This window comes from Pistacia vera, unplaced genomic scaffold, assembly GCF_008641045.1.
Source record: "Pistacia vera cultivar Batoury unplaced genomic scaffold, PisVer_v2 Contig1148, whole genome shotgun sequence".
Lineage (NCBI taxonomy): Eukaryota > Viridiplantae > Streptophyta > Magnoliopsida > Sapindales > Anacardiaceae > Pistacia > Pistacia vera.
The window spans coordinates 13,096-31,088 of record NW_022195191.1 but is presented as its reverse complement, the minus strand read 5'-3'; the positions used below and the strand labels follow the sequence as shown (position 1 = coordinate 31,088).

The following is a 17,993-nucleotide window of genomic DNA, read 5'->3' as shown; positions in this document are numbered from 1 at the left end:
TTTGTAATTTCATTCAACCTTGAAACACTCCCCAATAATAATATGACAATAGATGTAGGTTTAGTTCTCGTAACCGCCGAATTACTATAAAATCTCTTATATTCTTTATTTTATTACATTGTTTTAGTGACCTTACATGTTACGCATACATCTTGTCCAGTCCCTTCTGAGATCGGCCAAGTATCTCATAACATACCATAACTAGTCTCATCCAACTCTAGAGCTGGGCAAGGGATCGGTCCCTTGCGGGTCCAGGCCTGGGCCCGTTTGGGACTGGTCCCAAATGGGACCAGTCACTCATGGGCTTAGGACCGGTCCCAGGCCCATGAGACTGGTCCCATGGGCCTTGGACAATTTCATTTTCCCCCCTCAATTTATTTATATTTTGGGGCAAAACGAAATTTTATAGGGGGTTTTTAGTATTTTTAGGGGTAAAATTTATAAATTTTTTAAACCTGGAAGATTTTTTTTTTATAAATTTTGTAAAATTTTTTTTAGCCCTCGTAATTTATATCTATTTATATTAATAGGGGGTTTTATGTAATTTGACAAGGGACTAAATTGAAAAAATACAAATTTTTTTGGGCCCGGGCCTGGGACCGGAGGAGGGCCCAGTGGAGGGCCCGAGCCCTCCTCCTTAGGCCTGGTCCCGTTTTGGGACCAGGCCTCCTAGGTCTGGTCCTCTCAAAGACCGGTCCTAGGACCGGGTTTTAGAGCTGGGCATTTGGGCCCAGCTCTGTCCAACTCCAACTTCAACCTTTTCCACACATAAACAACCCTCACATTTTTAAACCCACCCACCCAAACAAACAAACTCACTATCTTCACCAACCCCAAAATTCATTTTTAACCAAAGCCTTGATCTTTGAATCAATTTTGGATAAAAGACTTGGTTTTGATACACATTCAGTGGCTGCAACCCACAGGCAGGGGCTCTTCAAGCTCCTAGATGCGGCTAATGCCATTCGAAAGGATGGGTTTGGCTTTGAGGGAGACTGTAGAGGGCACAGTGGGAAATTAAGTTGTAGAAATGGAGACGAAGAACAGCTAAGTTTGAAGAGAGTTTTGAGCGTTTTTCATCGAAGAAAACGTCTTCTTGGAGAAGGGTTTTTTTTTGTGACAAGGTGAGGGAAGGTTTGAGAGCTTTTGGTGGGCTGTGGAGTTCTTCAATCGGAGCGACTTCCACTTCCATGGCACAAAATTTGAGTTTATCAAGAAAAGGAATATGGGAAAAAAAGCCTCATAAAATTAAGAATGGGTAAGGAAAATATTTTCCCTACTTCTAAATAGATTTTGTACATAGCTTTGAGAATCTTAACCTTTTACTAGTTTGTACAATGAGAAATTATATTATAGAAAAGTAATTGTATAAATCTATAAATCAACTTTTTAAAAATTTTGCTCATTCAAATTCTTTATTTGTTTCTTCGATAGATTACATATCTGATGTTAATTTGATTGTTTTGCTATTTTTGTCGTGTATGAACACCATTACAAATTACAAATTTACAGAGATATATCAGAAGAATACTATATTAAGATGAAAAGGTGGCAGAGCTCACTTCGAAAGCCATGGCAAAGTCATTAAACATAGAAGAAAAATTGCTTCCTGAAACAGTTATAGTGAACGTGCACAGTACCAAGCAAGGTTTAAATACTACTCACGTTGCCAAAGACCTGATCTTGTTCTTGGCGTAAAAACCCCATTCAGATGGATCCAGGATACATACACCATTATATTGATGGATGAAGAAGGTCTTCAAGTCCTCAAACATGAGCAGTGGTTTACAGTACTACCTAAAATCAATGAAGCTTATAAAATGACTGCTCTGCAGAACATTTCTTACAGTATCTGCTTCATCAAATTTCTCAAATATCTATCCTCTACCTTAGTATTAACAAACAACTGCTTTGCATAAACCTGAAGCAACCGCCCGAACAAGTTCTTCTAAGACTCGAGGCCATACCCACTGAAATCTTGGACCCAACTCTTCCGACAGATATACTTCAAGAAAAGATTCACATGGAACTCTTTAACAGAAAGAACTTCAACGAAAAGTGTACTTTTCAACCACTGAAATGGGATAGATTTAGGCACACTTTCGGTGGAAAGAAAAGAATGGAGGTTGAAATGAGAACCACATCAGGGTGAAGTTCACAAAGGTCATGAATGTGGGAGTATAACAAAGGTCATGAATGTGGGAGTAGAATCAAGCGTTAAATTGTTGAGCACCACAGGGGACTACAGTCTCAGCGAGAGTGAACAAAGAGACCTAGATTTTGGCAGGAAAAGGTTTTGGAGAGAAACTGTTCGCAGTTGCCAGAGCCACTAATGACAATTTTGAGAGAAGTGGATTTAAGGTGTTTGTAGCAGAGTTTGGATTCATAGTTGAAAGGTTGTGTGGCACAACGAAGGGGCGGAAGCGGAGGGGTTTGGTGATTGTGAAAGAGGGAATGGGAGGGAAAGAGCAGCAAATTTAGAGAGAAAAGGAGGGAAGAAAGGGTGGATTTAACAGGTTATTTCTTTTTTCTTTTGTGGGGTAAAGAAAGAGACTTTTGAGTGTTAAGAGAGACAAAACCAACAACTCTTTCAATTAATTTAATAAAAATTATCACCACTGTATATTGCATATCCCAAATGACGTGTCATCCTATTTGGCATTGCCACGTCATCCACTAAATCATCTATTTATTTACATCTCATCATCACATAAGATGACACATCACTTAAGATAAGAAATTCTAGATAACTTTTAGGATATCTAATATTATTGATATTTAAAATCTTTTATATACATATGTACATCGTTGTCTCATGATCAATGGCAAAATATGTTTTTTCTGCTTTAACAGCAGCGAATAACTTCATCCATGTGACCTTATGATATCATCCCAATTATGAATGTGAAAACACCCAGAGATCATAGTGTACTTCACATCAAATTTATCAAACTTACCCAAATTGAATTTACCTAGCAGCAGCAGTGGGAGGGTTTCCTTCTCTGAAAATGATGTTTGCAACCGGTGATGGAAGCCAAGCTGCATTGCTGCCGGCAGGGCCATCCTGGCTGTCGCCTCTGGTGGAACTCCTACGCTTTTTCAGTTTTGAACTGACACTTCGTCCAACAAACAAGCCAAACTTCATGGCTGTGAATAAACTCAGCGCAATCGCAAGTGGCCTCACAGACCAGTGGTAATCTTCAATATGTTGATACTTCTCCACCATGCCCGGACAAGTTTCAAAAGACACCAGTTCCACTTCTGCAGGATCTGCCAGGGAGTTGTTCGATTCCTGTCCAAACACAAACCTTCCTGGGAATCCTACAATGAGACAACCATTTGGAAGTACTTGCGAGATCCTCCCAGTGGCCCATTCTCCTTCACTCTTAAGAGGCCATTCAAACCTGGGAGTGAACACATTTGCTTTGAGCCTCACAAATTGCCCCACATAATAAGCCTTGGCCATTTGAATCTCAGAAGCATTTCCCGTCCAAAGAGTCTCCAACCCTATGAATCCAGCTGCGACTCTTCCATCACGTTGCACAGAGTGCAGAATTCCAACAGTAGAATGCTTGTTGTTTTCATCCTTTAACTGCACCCAATCCCCCACAGCAAAGCCAGATGAAACCCTCTCGAGAGTCGACTCCTGCACTTTTAGAGGATTGTGCATTGAAGGGATTTTAACCAGAACAAAACCACTCCTCTCTGTATCAGTATCCAGACCAACCACAGTTCCCTCAGGAACATCCATTCTCTGAGGCCTACGTCCATTGAGCGGCTTTCTTGAACGGACTGAGTCACCCACTTGGAGATGATCCTTCAAAAGATACCAAGAAGTATAGCCTTTAACACCCGGTTTTTCCATAAGTACTCTGCTTCCTATACCACTCCATTCTCCATCACTGTAAACAGCATTCTGCGAGCTGCAAGTTCAGAAGAAATTTATCACAATACAAACAAGAAAAAGTAGAATATCAAAATAAAATATTTGCAAAAGACTAATGTTCTTAGGATCTTAATGGATATTGCAATAACAGAAACTATACAAATCAGAAAATACCTTTCAAAGACATGCAAGATATCTGCCATTAGAGGACGATTACGGAGATCATACTCAAAGCAACCCTTAAGAACATTCTCCACGGCAGGGGGCAGGCCACTTGGAATATATGGTTTTTCTTGCTTAATAACTACCGAATGATATATTTCGTCAATTGATTTCCCAAACCAGGGCTGGACACCAGTCAACATCTCCACTATGCTACATCCAAAACCCCAAGAATCCGTCTCCAAAGTTATAGGACCCCTCACTTCTGGTTCCCACTGTTCTGGGGCCATGTAGTTTGGGGTTCCAAGTCTGAGAGCCACATCAGAATCAGACAATGGAAATCCAAGAAGTAGATATGGCAACCCAAGATCTCCCAGGATGAGTTGGTCATTTTCATTAAGCAAGAAATTTGAAGGCTTCAAATTCAAAACCAGCAGTCCAATAGAGTGCAACCCCAAGATTCCTTTTGACAACTGGATCCCATACCTGTAAACATTTGCATCTTCAGAGGATATGCATTGTTTTATCGACAACAATGACTGCGCCAAACAGGCAAAGCAGTCATACAGCCTTATATCTATCAGGACACAGCCTTATAACTATCAAGGAACCTAGAATGGGGGCTGCTTGGTTAAGGGTGTTACCGACCTTTTCCAATACCCATTTTCAGCTAAGAAAAATAATAAGGTGAAAAGAAAGAAAGTAGATTATAAACTTCCAGAAGATAAATATAACACCTTAAGATGTCAGGCAATGGAAGCTTGCCTCCTTTCAGTTGAGCTATTCGATCACCAACAGATCCCTCATAAAATTTCATGGCAATGCAAACCTGCCAAGACATCAAACAGTAAATAGATAGATAATATCATAAAACAATAAGGAAACTATTGTAACCAAAAGACAGATAAAGGAGAGCTAAAATGGTCCACTAAAAACCTTAAAACCATAAACACCCAAAGCATGTGAAAAAAATATAAACATTTTCAAGATTTCACCTTTCCATTTATGACTGAAATACCATGCAACCAACAAACACCTGGAAGTTCTCTAAACTTCAGAAACAACTCCCCGAATTTATCAATAAAAGTTTTTGTACAGTCTTCCTTCAGTGGATGCAACATCTTTACAGCTACTTCATGATACTCATCAAAATCATCAGCTGACTGATGATGAGTTGCCAGCCAAACATCACCAAAGGGACCTCTTCCAATCCTATGCTTAAGTTTCAACGAATCAGGCTCAAACCAAGGCTTAGCCTGAGAAGGAGTAGCTACAACAGTTCTAACCTGATCTGGATCCCCTTCTAAAAGTTCATACTCAAATGAAGCTGCTGGCTTGGTTACTCCAATCTGTTCAGCCATCTTCTACTGCTAAAGCAGTATAGTACAGAGAACAAGCAAGAAGTTAAGAATTCATTAAACACCCTAATAGAACAGTGGCAACCAATAAAATACATTTAAAAAACTAACATTCCGAGAATGTAACACAACAGAATACCCATTCCATCCTCACCAATTAAAGTAAAGCCTTAATTACACCTCACGAGACCCTGACCACTAAGGTCATGAATGTGGGAGTAGAATCAAGCGTTAAATTGTTGAGCACCACAGGGGACTACAGTCTCAGCGAGAGTGAACAAAGAGACCTAGATTTTGGCAGGAAAAGGTTTTGGAGAGAAACTGTTCGCAGTTGCCAGAGCCACTAATGACAATTTTGAGAGAAGTGGATTTAAGGTGTTTGTAGCAGAGTTTGGATTCATAGTTGAAAGGTTGTGTGGCACAACGAAGGGGCGGAAGCGGAGGGGTTTGGTGATTGTGAAAGAGGGAATGGGAGGGAAAGAGCAGCAAATTTAGAGAGAAAAGGAGGGAAGAAAGGGTGGATTTAACAGGTTATTTCTTTTTTCTTTTGTGGGGTAAAGAAAGAGACTTTTGAGTGTTAAGAGAGACAAAACCAACAACTCTTTCAATTAATTTAATAAAAATTATCACCACTGTATATTGCATATCCCAAATGACGTGTCATCCTATTTGGCATTGCCACGTCATCCACTAAATCATCTATTTATTTACATCTCATCATCACATAAGATGACACATCACTTAAGATAAGAAATTCTAGATAACTTTTAGGATATCTAATATTATTGATATTTAAAATCTTTTATATACATATGTACATCGTTGTCTCATGATCAATGGCAAAATATGTTTTTTCTGCTTTAACAGCAGCGAATAACTTCATCCATGTGACCTTATGATATCATCCCAATTATGAATGTGAAAACACCCAGAGATCATAGTGTACTTCACATCAAATTTATCAAACTTACCCAAATTGAATTTACCTAGCAGCAGCAGTGGGAGGGTTTCCTTCTCTGAAAATGATGTTTGCAACCGGTGATGGAAGCCAAGCTGCATTGCTGCCGGCAGGGCCATCCTGGCTGTCGCCTCTGGTGGAACTCCTACGCTTTTTCAGTTTTGAACTGACACTTCGTCCAACAAACAAGCCAAACTTCATGGCTGTGAATAAACTCAGCGCAATCGCAAGTGGCCTCACAGACCAGTGGTAATCTTCAATATGTTGATACTTCTCCACCATGCCCGGACAAGTTTCAAAAGACACCAGTTCCACTTCTGCAGGATCTGCCAGGGAGTTGTTCGATTCCTGTCCAAACACAAACCTTCCTGGGAATCCTACAATGAGACAACCATTTGGAAGTACTTGCGAGATCCTCCCAGTGGCCCATTCTCCTTCACTCTTAAGAGGCCATTCAAACCTGGGAGTGAACACATTTGCTTTGAGCCTCACAAATTGCCCCACATAATAAGCCTTGGCCATTTGAATCTCAGAAGCATTTCCCGTCCAAAGAGTCTCCAACCCTATGAATCCAGCTGCGACTCTTCCATCACGTTGCACAGAGTGCAGAATTCCAACAGTAGAATGCTTGTTGTTTTCATCCTTTAACTGCACCCAATCCCCCACAGCAAAGCCAGATGAAACCCTCTCGAGAGTCGACTCCTGCACTTTTAGAGGATTGTGCATTGAAGGGATTTTAACCAGAACAAAACCACTCCTCTCTGTATCAGTATCCAGACCAACCACAGTTCCCTCAGGAACATCCATTCTCTGAGGCCTACGTCCATTGAGCGGCTTTCTTGAACGGACTGAGTCACCCACTTGGAGATGATCCTTCAAAAGATACCAAGAAGTATAGCCTTTAACACCCGGTTTTTCCATAAGTACTCTGCTTCCTATACCACTCCATTCTCCATCACTGTAAACAGCATTCTGCGAGCTGCAAGTTCAGAAGAAATTTATCACAATACAAACAAGAAAAAGTAGAATATCAAAATAAAATATTTGCAAAAGACTAATGTTCTTAGGATCTTAATGGATATTGCAATAACAGAAACTATACAAATCAGAAAATACCTTTCAAAGACATGCAAGATATCTGCCATTAGAGGACGATTACGGAGATCATACTCAAAGCAACCCTTAAGAACATTCTCCACGGCAGGGGGCAGGCCACTTGGAATATATGGTTTTTCTTGCTTAATAACTACCGAATGATATATTTCGTCAATTGATTTCCCAAACCAGGGCTGGACACCAGTCAACATCTCCACTATGCTACATCCAAAACCCCAAGAATCCGTCTCCAAAGTTATAGGACCCCTCACTTCTGGTTCCCACTGTTCTGGGGCCATGTAGTTTGGGGTTCCAAGTCTGAGAGCCACATCAGAATCAGACAATGGAAATCCAAGAAGTAGATATGGCAACCCAAGATCTCCCAGGATGAGTTGGTCATTTTCATTAAGCAAGAAATTTGAAGGCTTCAAATTCAAAACCAGCAGTCCAATAGAGTGCAACCCCAAGATTCCTTTTGACAACTGGATCCCATACCTGTAAACATTTGCATCTTCAGAGGATATGCATTGTTTTATCGACAACAATGACTGCGCCAAACAGGCAAAGCAGTCATACAGCCTTATATCTATCAGGACACAGCCTTATAACTATCAAGGAACCTAGAATGGGGGCTGCTTGGTTAAGGGTGTTACCGACCTTTTCCAATACCCATTTTCAGCTAAGAAAAATAATAAGGTGAAAAGAAAGAAAGTAGATTATAAACTTCCAGAAGATAAATATAACACCTTAAGATGTCAGGCAATGGAAGCTTGCCTCCTTTCAGTTGAGCTATTCGATCACCAACAGATCCCTCATAAAATTTCATGGCAATGCAAACCTGCCAAGACATCAAACAGTAAATAGATAGATAATATCATAAAACAATAAGGAAACTATTGTAACCAAAAGACAGATAAAGGAGAGCTAAAATGGTCCACTAAAAACCTTAAAACCATAAACACCCAAAGCATGTGAAAAAAATATAAACATTTTCAAGATTTCACCTTTCCATTTATGACTGAAATACCATGCAACCAACAAACACCTGGAAGTTCTCTAAACTTCAGAAACAACTCCCCGAATTTATCAATAAAAGTTTTTGTACAGTCTTCCTTCAGTGGATGCAACATCTTTACAGCCACTTCATGATACTCATCAAAATCATCAGCTGACTGATGATGAGTCGCCAACCAAACATCACCAAAGGGACCTCTTCCAATCCTATGCTTAAGTTTCACCGAATCAGGCTCAAACCAAGGCTTAGCCTGAGAAGGAGTAGCTACAACAGTTCTAACGTGATCAGGATCCCCTTCTAAAAGTTCATACTCAAATGAAGCTGCTGGCTTGGTTATTCCAATCTGTTCAGCCATCTTCCACTGCTAAAACAGTATAGTACAAAGAACAAGCAAGAAGTTAAGAATTCATTAAACACCCTAATAGAACAGTGGCAACCAATAAAATACATTTAAAAAACTAACATTCCGAGAATGTAACACAACAGAATACCCATTCCATCCTCACCAATTAAAGTAAAGCCTTAATTACACCTCACGAGACCCTTGTGCATACAAAGATCGAATCATTATTATAATTTCCAGTTTTGTGGAAGTTGACAGAACCAACTAGAACTGTTACCAAGTCATTAAAACTTCCACTTCGCACAAATAATCACTAACAAAATAATAATAATAATATCCAATTAATTCAGTCTAAAACATATCATTCCTTGAACTTCACCCTCCCAATCCCTCTAGAACACAAAAAAAGTTTTTGATATAAAGACCAAAGATACAAATTTAAGCCATTTAACTTAACCTTCAAAATTAACACCACCCTGCTTCCAGGGCTCCACCGTAAAGAAAAACACCCATCTATTAACAAAAACTGAAAGAAACCGATTTATCGATCAGCAACTGATTATGATACAACTTTGTTTATCAAAAAGGTTATTTTAAAATAAACTTATAGAAAAAAAAAAAAAAAAAAAGTCACTCTAGGTTTTCAAAAATTGTTCTCTGAAAATAAATTTTTGAATACCGTATCACACAAATTCGAATATTAAAAAATTTAGAGGTAACATATATTTTTTAAGTTGTATATTAAGTTTTGAAAATTAAGTTTAGATAATTAACTAAATGACCCCATAATTTTCATCTAATTCTCCCGAAGTCTGTTCTTATCAGAAACAGATATCCTTGGTTCGAAAAAGAAACAGAAAAACATCCTGCAGTCCTGTAGAACCAAAAAAAAAAAAAAAATCATCCGAGAAAGCACGTTGTTCAATCAATACTCATTCACCAGACTGATATCTATATAAAAACGATCACACAGTCATGTTAAAGTACCAGCACATTTTTAAGCACAGAAATTAAAAAAAATAAAATAAAATAAAATCAGTTTGAAGAACAAAATAAAAGCTTTTAATTAATTATTTTCTCGGGAAACAAACGCAGCAAGAGAAAGCAAGTATCATTAACTCACCGATTGAGAGAAGAATTTCCAAGTGAAGTTTCCAAATTCGAAGTGAACCCTAGAACGAAGTCTGTTATTATTATTGATTTTGTTTCGGAGAAAACGACAAATAATCACCGAGACGAGGAATGAGATAAAGAAGAGAACCGTTACGTGAGGGAATATGCAATATTTGGTGCTGTCTGTGTCGAGTGTTCGCCACGTCAGTTAATAATATCCTACTCTTCACGTGTCATAGATAGTTGCGGTTATTTAACACATACATATAGCCTAGAATAATGCACAATACGGCCGAATTCAACAAACTTTTTTCCATTTTCAGTATGAATAATGCTATATGTAGTAATCCAAGTTCTAACATTAAAAATTTAAATTTTTTTAGATAAAATTTCAAATTTTCAATATTAGTACTTAGATTAGTACACATTGGTTATTATATATAGTTTTATTCTTTCAGGTATATAAACATAGACCTGACAAAATGGGTCGGGACCCGCAGGTTGACCCTAAACTCGGATAAAAAATATAGGGTGTGAGTCTTCAATATTAGACCCGTTTTTCTTCTACCCGTACTTGGCCCAACTAGTTTTCCAACAGGTTAAGCGGGTACACCCATGGGTGCCCGCAGGCACCCGTTTGTTTTTCCCCTTTTCATTTTGCAGGGATACCCTAAATTCTAAATTGGGGTTTAGCCATGTTTTTGCCCCAAATCACGAAATCCCTAACTCTCTCAAACTCATCGTCGCCACTTCTCCTCTCAAACTCATCGTCGCCGTTTCTCCTGTCTTCGTTTCGCTTCTCCTCTGTCACAGTCATCCCTTCTCCATTAACTTCTCGCGCCTTTTTTTGTGACCCGGATTCGCCGTCGTCGTTTTGCCCTAGTTTCCTCTTCTCTGGCTCCGTTCTTTTACCTTCAGACATCATCGATAGTTGTGTATAATCTGAGCTGTATTTTTGTATGTCTCTTGTATTATATCTGTGAAGAGAAAGGCGGAACTCAAAAGTTGATATTCGTGGCAGTGATCAGTGATGAGGTATGGGCAGCAGGTGGCATGTGGGACGTGGAGAGTGGAAGTGGGTGGAAGTGGAGGTGATTAAAGTCAGAGTTAGGTTTTGATTGGGATGAAGACTGAAGAGTGGAGAATCTACGGCAGAAGTTTCAAAAACTAAACAGTAAAAGAGGATACTCAAATCTGTTCAATCTTTGCTTGTTTGTAGAGTCAATTCATTCTCAAACTGTTGCTTTTCTTCTGTAAATTTTTTCTTTTTTCAGATTTTTTTATGTGGGTTTATTTGGTTGATGAGGAGGAATGAAAGGACAATCAATAAAGTTTTTTAATCTTTTTCTTTGTTAGGTTCTGGGTTTCTGTTTGGCTGGTGAGAAAACTTGGGAGAAAACGTGGGTTTCTTTTTTCTGTTTGGTTGGTGACAAATTTTGCTCAAAAATGAAGATTTGGGGGTGTAACTGCAAAAAACTAAAACTAGAGTGAACAGTATGAGCACCCGCGGGTCCGCCCATACTTGTATAGGGTAGGGTGCGGGTCCGTTTAAATCGACCTGTTTTAGGCCTATACCCGTGAGACCCGACCCGTACCCGACCCACCTACTCGTTTTGCCAGGTCTATATAAACAGAAGGGCTAATTTTCAAGGGAAATTTATTTAATTGACCTTTTCAAAATATCATATTAAAAAATAACTAGCTTTTAAATAAATTTTTAAGTAAGATTTCTTATGAGAATTTTGGGTACTTTTATTTTATCCTTCACACAATCACACTTAATCACAAAAATATCGGTTGCGTTTGTTTCCTGTTTTTTAAAAATACTCTATTTCTATCCTAAAAAAATTGCAGTTTGTTTTCCTATTCTTAAAATCATATCCTATAATATTTAACTACCTTAAACCCCCATAGGTTTGTTAATTTAACTAAACACCTCCAACAAAAAGTTTTATAAATTGACAAAAACACTCCCACCCAACCACATTTGTCAGATTTTCGGAATCTGGCGTAGATCCAGCTGGTAGTGCGCCGATCTAGAAAAGTGGATCTGACCAAAAAATGTCAGATCTTTAACCACATCTGGCCGTCAATGATGGCTAATATATGGCCGTCATTGACCATCAATGACAACCATATATTTGTCCGTCGTTGACAACCAGGCCTGATTCGACTGTAGATTTGGCATCTTCTAACTAGATTCGTGGTGAATTTGGCCGGAAAAGACCATAGCAGCGCATGACTAGCCAGATCTGGCCGATTGTGTGGAATGATACTAGATTCCTACCTGATTCCGATGGTGGTGACCGAAATCTAGCAACTATGGGTGGATAAGGGGTATTTTTGTTAATTTATAAACTTTTTATTATTAGGGGTGTTTAGCTAAATTAACAAACCTATAGGTTTTTTTTTTGTTAATTTTCAATCTTACCTCGTAATAATAACTCAACTCAACTTAACAACAATATTTCAAAAATACTACTCAAAATAATAAAACAAACACACTTATATATTTTCATTAAAATGAAAAAAAAAAAAAGTTTTCGATTTAAGATTGAAATGTAAATATTATGGATTTTTGGTTTGTTTTTTGAGAGAATTTAGCATTAAAAGGTACATAAAATGTAGAAACATGTTTAAAACAAAAAAAAAAAAAATCGTGTTAATTCAAATTAGGTTGAAAATTCAGTTTTTTCCTGAAAAATGATTATCAAACCCGAACAAATTTGAATAAACTTAAATTGTTTGCACCTAGTCACTCAAGTTGCTCGAGTTCAATCGCTCAAGTGGGGGTATAATGATATTAACCTTGTTCAAGTGTACACATATTAATATAACCCATATAAAATATTAAGAAGACTTACTCGAGCAAGGTTAATACCATTATAACCCACTCGAGCAACTAGAAGAGAGCGACTTAAGATTTTGCAATTTTTCTAGAAATCAGATTTATGATTCAAATATGAGAAAGTGGGTTTTTTCCCCCCTAAATATGCAATGTCTCACTTATATTAAACACATATGAACATAATATTATCCTAAATATATAAAAATGATAAAAAAAAAAAACATAAATTTAAAGAAAAAAGAGGAGAAAGAAAGAAGTGAATTAATTAAATTGAAGGAGAAGGGCAAAATCGTCCTAACTCTGTGTCAAAGGTCTTACTTACAAAGATAATTAGAGATGGACTGTCTTTAATTTGACTCTTAAAATAAGGCCACATAAATAATTATTTCAATTTTAAAAAACACCTTATAATTTGTAAAATTTATTAAATATGTATTAGGTTTAGGTTTACTCCTCAAATCAATTTTGGTTTAGATCCATTCTGTATGTAGTATTACAAATATTAATTAGATATAAAAACCAATCTAACATTAGTGTGTGGGAAATGATTTCAACTAAACGCATTGAAGTTGTCAGTTGTATTGTTTTAAAAACCGACTCGTTGCAAAACCCGATTAGTTGATCAAGTCACGGGTTGACCAATCCAACAATTGGATTGGTGACGTCAGTAACAAAAATATTTTTAAAAATTATAAATTAAGCCCTTAAATTTAAGTATATTTAAAAACCCCCAAATAAATTTTAAATTAGTCCCCAAAATTTTAATTTACTTTGAAGATACCCAAAAATTCAATTAGTCCCTAAAGTTTTGAAATGTTGAACACCCCCCAATTCCCTATAAATTTGAAATATAACAAAACCCCCTAAAATCTGAACCGGACCGAAGAGACTACAAGGTCCTGATCGGTCCAGTCCAGTCCAAGTTTTAAAACAGAGATGAGTTGTGTAAGAAAGGGAAAGATTTTGTAACAGAAGAAAAAGAAAAAGTTTAGTTAATGCGAGCAGATAGTGTAAGCTTTTGGTCAAGAGAGGGTGAGGCGTGTGGACAAATTTTTCATTATAAGAATGGAGAGTTTTAATACATCTATATTCGCACAAAACCATTAGCACGTAGAAGACAAGATGAGCATTCAGCCATCCACAGCACAGGAAAGGGAGATGAAAACATCTATTAATAAAAAGAACTTGGTGCACGTTTCATAGAATGAAAGATTAGTCATAAATTCAGGAATGCTAAACCAGCCAAGAACACTGAATATAAGAATATGAATATCCTCAGCACTCCCAAATCCCAAAATTTCGCCCGGCAAAAAGGAAAGATGGATCGAACAAAATAAACGACTACTTTCAGTGAACATCTAACATCAGATAAACAGAGCCGAAAAACATGTAAAGTGAACTAGTTCTGAGTTTCCCAACTCCTGCGCCAAGTGAACAAACTTTTTGCATTGGATAAACTTGAATAGCCTACTTGAGAGAACTTGATGTATAATATGTTCTAAAACAAAATGTGGCCCAAGGGCACACCTTACATTGGAAAGCTCGACATGTATTAGATGTATCATCTGACTCTGGCCTACTAAGTTCTACAACCATGCCTAATTAGAGTCAAAGCTGTACCATATTGCTGTGTGCACCTGCTAAGCGATGTCGAGCGAATCTGGAAGGACGGCTCTTGCCTTCTGATGTCCTTCTTGAAACACCCCACAATCTGGTGTATGACAACCACCCTCTTAGGAAGTGAGCCAACTTGAACTCTGGCGCAGGCATTTCCTCCACATGTTCATAATTATAGTAGTTGTAGCTGTCCTCTTGATTTCGTAAACTATCTTCATAAGCGAGACCAGGATGTCTCTTCTCTCCACAACCATGTGATCCTGATGATGAGCTTACTTCTTGATTTTCTAAATAATTTTCTTTATCAGCAAGATAAGTATGTCTCATCTCTTCAAGAGCATCTGATCCTGATGATGACCTTATATAAAAAGCTTTCAGTTCCACTTCTCAATAAGCAGAATGTAGAAAATGAATGGATATTTCAAATAATTGTTAACAAGATAATCAAGAGAGGGATGTTGGCCTCACAGCTAACCAGAATCAACCAGTTTGAATTGTCTTCATTATCCACAACAAACTTTTGTCTCATACTTTTACTTCTCTAACATTTAAATAATTAAGAGCATTATCTACTTTGGGTACGTTTATATCCTGCAATACTCAACCATGCTAATCTCAAACTAGAGGAACGAGCTATAAGAGTTTAAGAGGGAAAAAGGTTAGAGCTATTTGTTTCAGATCTGTTTACTAAGTTTGTTATCTTGTTTTTTCTTATAAGCTCTTTTAACCTTCATCTAAGAAAATATTCCTAAACAAGCTGTGACTTATACACAATGGTGAAAACACAAAGCTTCTTCTAATGATGAACATGCATGGTTAAGTTAACCATTGTAAAAACCAAACAGAGATTCTTACATTGAATGCTGGGTGGAAACAACACTCTGGGTTCTAGACGGTCTTTTTGAATGTAAGTAGTCGATAGACATATGCCTAACAAATTGAAGCTGCAGATGCCAAAACAGAAAAAAAATAGAGAGATTTGTAAGCAGCTACTGAAATACTGGAAAAAAATAAAATAAAAAAGATAATACAGGAATCCCCCACAAAGAATGCATGAAAACCAAAAAAACATAGCAAGGATGCAGATGTACGAACTTCCATTCACATTTGAAATCTTTCTAATGGGTAAAAGAATATTGTTTTCCAGGTTCTTGGAATGCAGAGGGGAGGTCAAAGAAGTAGAAGTTGAAGGCTTACAAAGAAAAGCCACTTGGCAATCAGAAACAGGGAGATCTAGCTCAGTAGTTTATGATGTATCAGAAGATTATCTTACAAAGTATGGAATGGAGAACCAGAGTTTATCAAGTTAATGTCAAATGATTGCTTAATTACCAAAAACCACAGAAAAAAACTTCATGTGAGTAGCATAGAAAAAAGATTATGGCCTTAGCAATTGCTCCTAATGCAAATGATGAACTGTTACTCATATTAATATACATGTGAACGTAGTACGTAGATTTACTTAAATTTGCAATAACCAACTTTACAGGCCAGAAAGGATTAAGAACCTGATGTCGCACTCACACATGCATTTGGAAGCTCAAATTTTATAAAACAACGTTTAGCACATGCCAAATTACTTCTCTATCAAGGACCTTTGTGTCTCAAGTCTCTGCCAATTAACTTTGAGCTACTACTAATGCTACAAATAATCCAGAACTGTAGTCTGTGATCATATTTTCAGAGTCAATCTGTCATAACAAAAGAATATAACAGGAACAAGTTAACATGTTCATTTAACAAATGGAGCTTATAGTCAACAATTGTTTCCCAACACAATAGTCAGATTTTGAACTTCCAACATACATATATCCCTATTCCTAGTGAAGATAACCCACATTATTATCATCCAAGGGTATCTTCGAATATGTAAATGTGTTATCATCTTAAAGTTATGCTAACTCCTAATATCAAGCTCCAAACGAACCATGATATGGTAGAAAGGTAAAAATCAACAATTCCTTAAAGCATCAAAGAGTGAGACAAACCTGATCGCCATCCTTGATCCGAAAATCCTGAATTCGAGCTTTGTCATTAACCAACTTTTGACCTTCATAGGATAAGCAAAAGTGTCCCCAAACATGCATCCTGAGCTCATCAAATTAAAAAATAAATAAATCAACACAATTCATCAAAGCTACATATATGTAATCAGAAAATAGTCAATTAATCAACTTTTACCATGAAATTTTTCCTTGACTGTCCCTTGGGGACAAAGCAAAAACTTCCTCTACGGCTTCTTTAAGCTCCGCCACTGTAACATTCCTCGCAACATGCACATCTGCAAACAAAATTCTCTGTCAAATTCAAACAACTCAACGCCAAACACTCAAAAATTCTTCTCTCTTTGACAAAAATCTCACAATTTGTATTTGAAATAACTTCAATAATAACAATTATATAACAAATTTCCTTCTCCACTCAAACATATGCCATTTTCAGCTTCTAATTTTCAAAAAAGTTTCCCTAAGGATGCGTTGTCGGAAGCGCATTAATATAGCCAAATAATCAAAACAGATGAAAAGACTTAAATAAAAATTAAAATTAAAAATCATCCAAGTGTTTTTTGGAGAAGCATCCAATTTTGGTGCCTTTTCCAAAAAGAACTTTCAAATGCATTCATTTAAAGTGATTTCCATGAAATACACAACTTTTCCAAACAAGCCTTTCAGAAAATAAAAACACGCACGAAACAACAACATTAGAGAAATATTAAAACGAAAAGTTACGAACCGAAGAAAGAACCGTCGAGCTTCAAAACAGAGAGACTGAGCTGAGTCTGAGGAAGCCTAATATACGTTAGCTTCCGTCCAACACAACCTTCATAATCATAATCATCATCAGACTCATAAAAATCGCGATCATGATCATCACCGTCGTTAATCGTCACCGAATCCACGCATCGTCGCTCTACCAAAGCGCGCACCATTAGCACTACGCACTCTGTATCAGTTACGACTTTCTTTATTTGTTTTTGTCTTTGTTTCTTAAAACAATTAGAAATGAAGTTCGGGCTGTTTGTTTTGGAATTGAACAAAGAGAACTGTTATGGGAATGTAAGTTTCTAGGGTTTTTTTTCTCCCTCAACAAACAGCAAAGATTTGCTGACAGACCACCTGAGCTTTGTTTGTTTCTTTACTTGTTTCGGGAAGAGACCGTTGTGAGCGCGATTTTATTTTTGTTATTTTTGGAGATATGGGCGGGATTAACTGTACGCGTTTATTTCCCTACTCGCTCTTTCTACACCCACACGTGGGTTCCTTTTTTGTTTATTATCCCGTGCTTTATACGCTGGTTTAATAAGTGGTTTTCTTTTTTTTTCTTTTCTATTTGGGTATGGTTTTATTTTACCGATAAATATTGTTGCAAAAAAAAATTAAAAAAAAATTATGAAGATAAAAATAACAAATTGATGATTTAATTCAAAATTATCTATCTAAAATTTGAGGAATTCTTGAAAAGTATTACAGACTAACTTTTTTAATTAATTTTTATTTATTTAAAATAGTTTTAATGGATGAATAAAATCACAAAAAAATATTGGGTGCGTTTGGTTTATTATTTTGGATAGGATTTTGAGGATAGTATTGGATAGTTG

The 17,993-nt window shown here is 37.1% G+C and overlaps 3 protein-coding genes and 1 pseudogene across 4 annotated transcripts; all 4 read right to left on the bottom strand.

Annotated features, from left to right (window-relative positions):
- Nucleotides 1-1,721: 1,721 nt before the first annotated feature.
- LOC116146097 lies at nucleotides 1,722-2,506 on the bottom strand (annotated as a pseudogene).
- Nucleotides 2,507-2,729: 223 nt separating this feature from the next.
- Nucleotides 2,730-5,409, bottom strand: LOC116146210. The gene is made up of 4 exons (XM_031431615.1): nucleotides 5,044-5,409; nucleotides 4,786-4,877; nucleotides 4,061-4,534; nucleotides 2,730-3,923 (listed from the first exon to the last, which is right to left on the bottom strand). The coding sequence occupies exons 1-4, from the start codon at nucleotides 5,407-5,409 to the stop codon at nucleotides 2,969-2,971; spliced, it is 1,887 nt and encodes a 628-aa protein (XP_031287475.1). The 3' UTR covers nucleotides 2,730-2,968.
- Nucleotides 5,410-6,149: 740 nt separating this feature from the next.
- Nucleotides 6,150-10,073, bottom strand: LOC116146193. 2 transcript variants are annotated; one of them, XM_031431606.1, is made up of 5 exons: nucleotides 9,941-10,073; nucleotides 8,464-8,835; nucleotides 8,206-8,297; nucleotides 7,481-7,954; nucleotides 6,150-7,343 (listed from the first exon to the last, which is right to left on the bottom strand). In XM_031431606.1, exons 2-5 carry the CDS (start codon nucleotides 8,827-8,829, stop codon nucleotides 6,389-6,391), a joined length of 1,887 nt encoding a protein of 628 aa, XP_031287466.1. In that variant the 5' UTR covers nucleotides 8,830-8,835; nucleotides 9,941-10,073; the 3' UTR covers nucleotides 6,150-6,388. The 2 variants fall into 2 exon arrangements, with proteins under 2 accessions (XP_031287466.1, XP_031287472.1); XM_031431612.1 differs by having other exon boundaries at nucleotides 8,464-8,838; nucleotides 9,941-10,064.
- Nucleotides 10,074-14,386: 4,313 nt separating this feature from the next.
- LOC116146086 lies at nucleotides 14,387-17,523 on the bottom strand. The gene is made up of 5 exons (XM_031431502.1): nucleotides 17,129-17,523; nucleotides 16,577-16,676; nucleotides 16,384-16,483; nucleotides 16,020-16,086; nucleotides 14,387-14,778 (listed from the first exon to the last, which is right to left on the bottom strand). The coding sequence occupies exons 1-5, from the start codon at nucleotides 17,322-17,324 to the stop codon at nucleotides 14,387-14,389; spliced, it is 855 nt and encodes a 284-aa protein (XP_031287362.1). The 5' UTR covers nucleotides 17,325-17,523.
- Nucleotides 17,524-17,993: the final 470 nt, after the last annotated feature.

Coding starts and splice junctions, on each gene's coding strand:
- LOC116146086 (XM_031431502.1), bottom strand. CDS start 17,324: ATGGTGCGCGCTTTGGTAGAGCGACGATGCGTGGATTCGGTGACGATT. Junction 16,087..16,383: donor GGATCAAGGATGGCGATCAG/GTTTGTCTCACT, acceptor TTGTTATGACAG/ATTGACTCTGAAAATATGAT. Junction 14,779..16,019: donor AGCATTAGTAGTAGCTCAAA/GTTAATTGGCAG, acceptor CTTATTGAGAAG/TGGAACTGAAAGCTTTTTAT.
- LOC116146210 (XM_031431615.1), bottom strand. CDS start 5,409: ATGGCTGAACAGATTGGAGTAACCAAGCCAGCAGCTTCATTTGAGTAT. Junction 4,878..5,043: donor TTTCAGTCATAAATGGAAAG/GTGAAATCTTGA, acceptor ATGTCTTGGCAG/GTTTGCATTGCCATGAAATT. Junction 4,535..4,785: donor CCATTGCCTGACATCTTAAG/GTGTTATATTTA, acceptor AAATGTTTACAG/GTATGGGATCCAGTTGTCAA.
- LOC116146193 (XM_031431606.1), bottom strand. CDS start 8,829: ATGGCTGAACAGATTGGAATAACCAAGCCAGCAGCTTCATTTGAGTAT. Junction 7,955..8,205: donor CCATTGCCTGACATCTTAAG/GTGTTATATTTA, acceptor AAATGTTTACAG/GTATGGGATCCAGTTGTCAA. Junction 7,344..7,480: donor ATCTTGCATGTCTTTGAAAG/GTATTTTCTGAT, acceptor CTGAACTTGCAG/CTCGCAGAATGCTGTTTACA.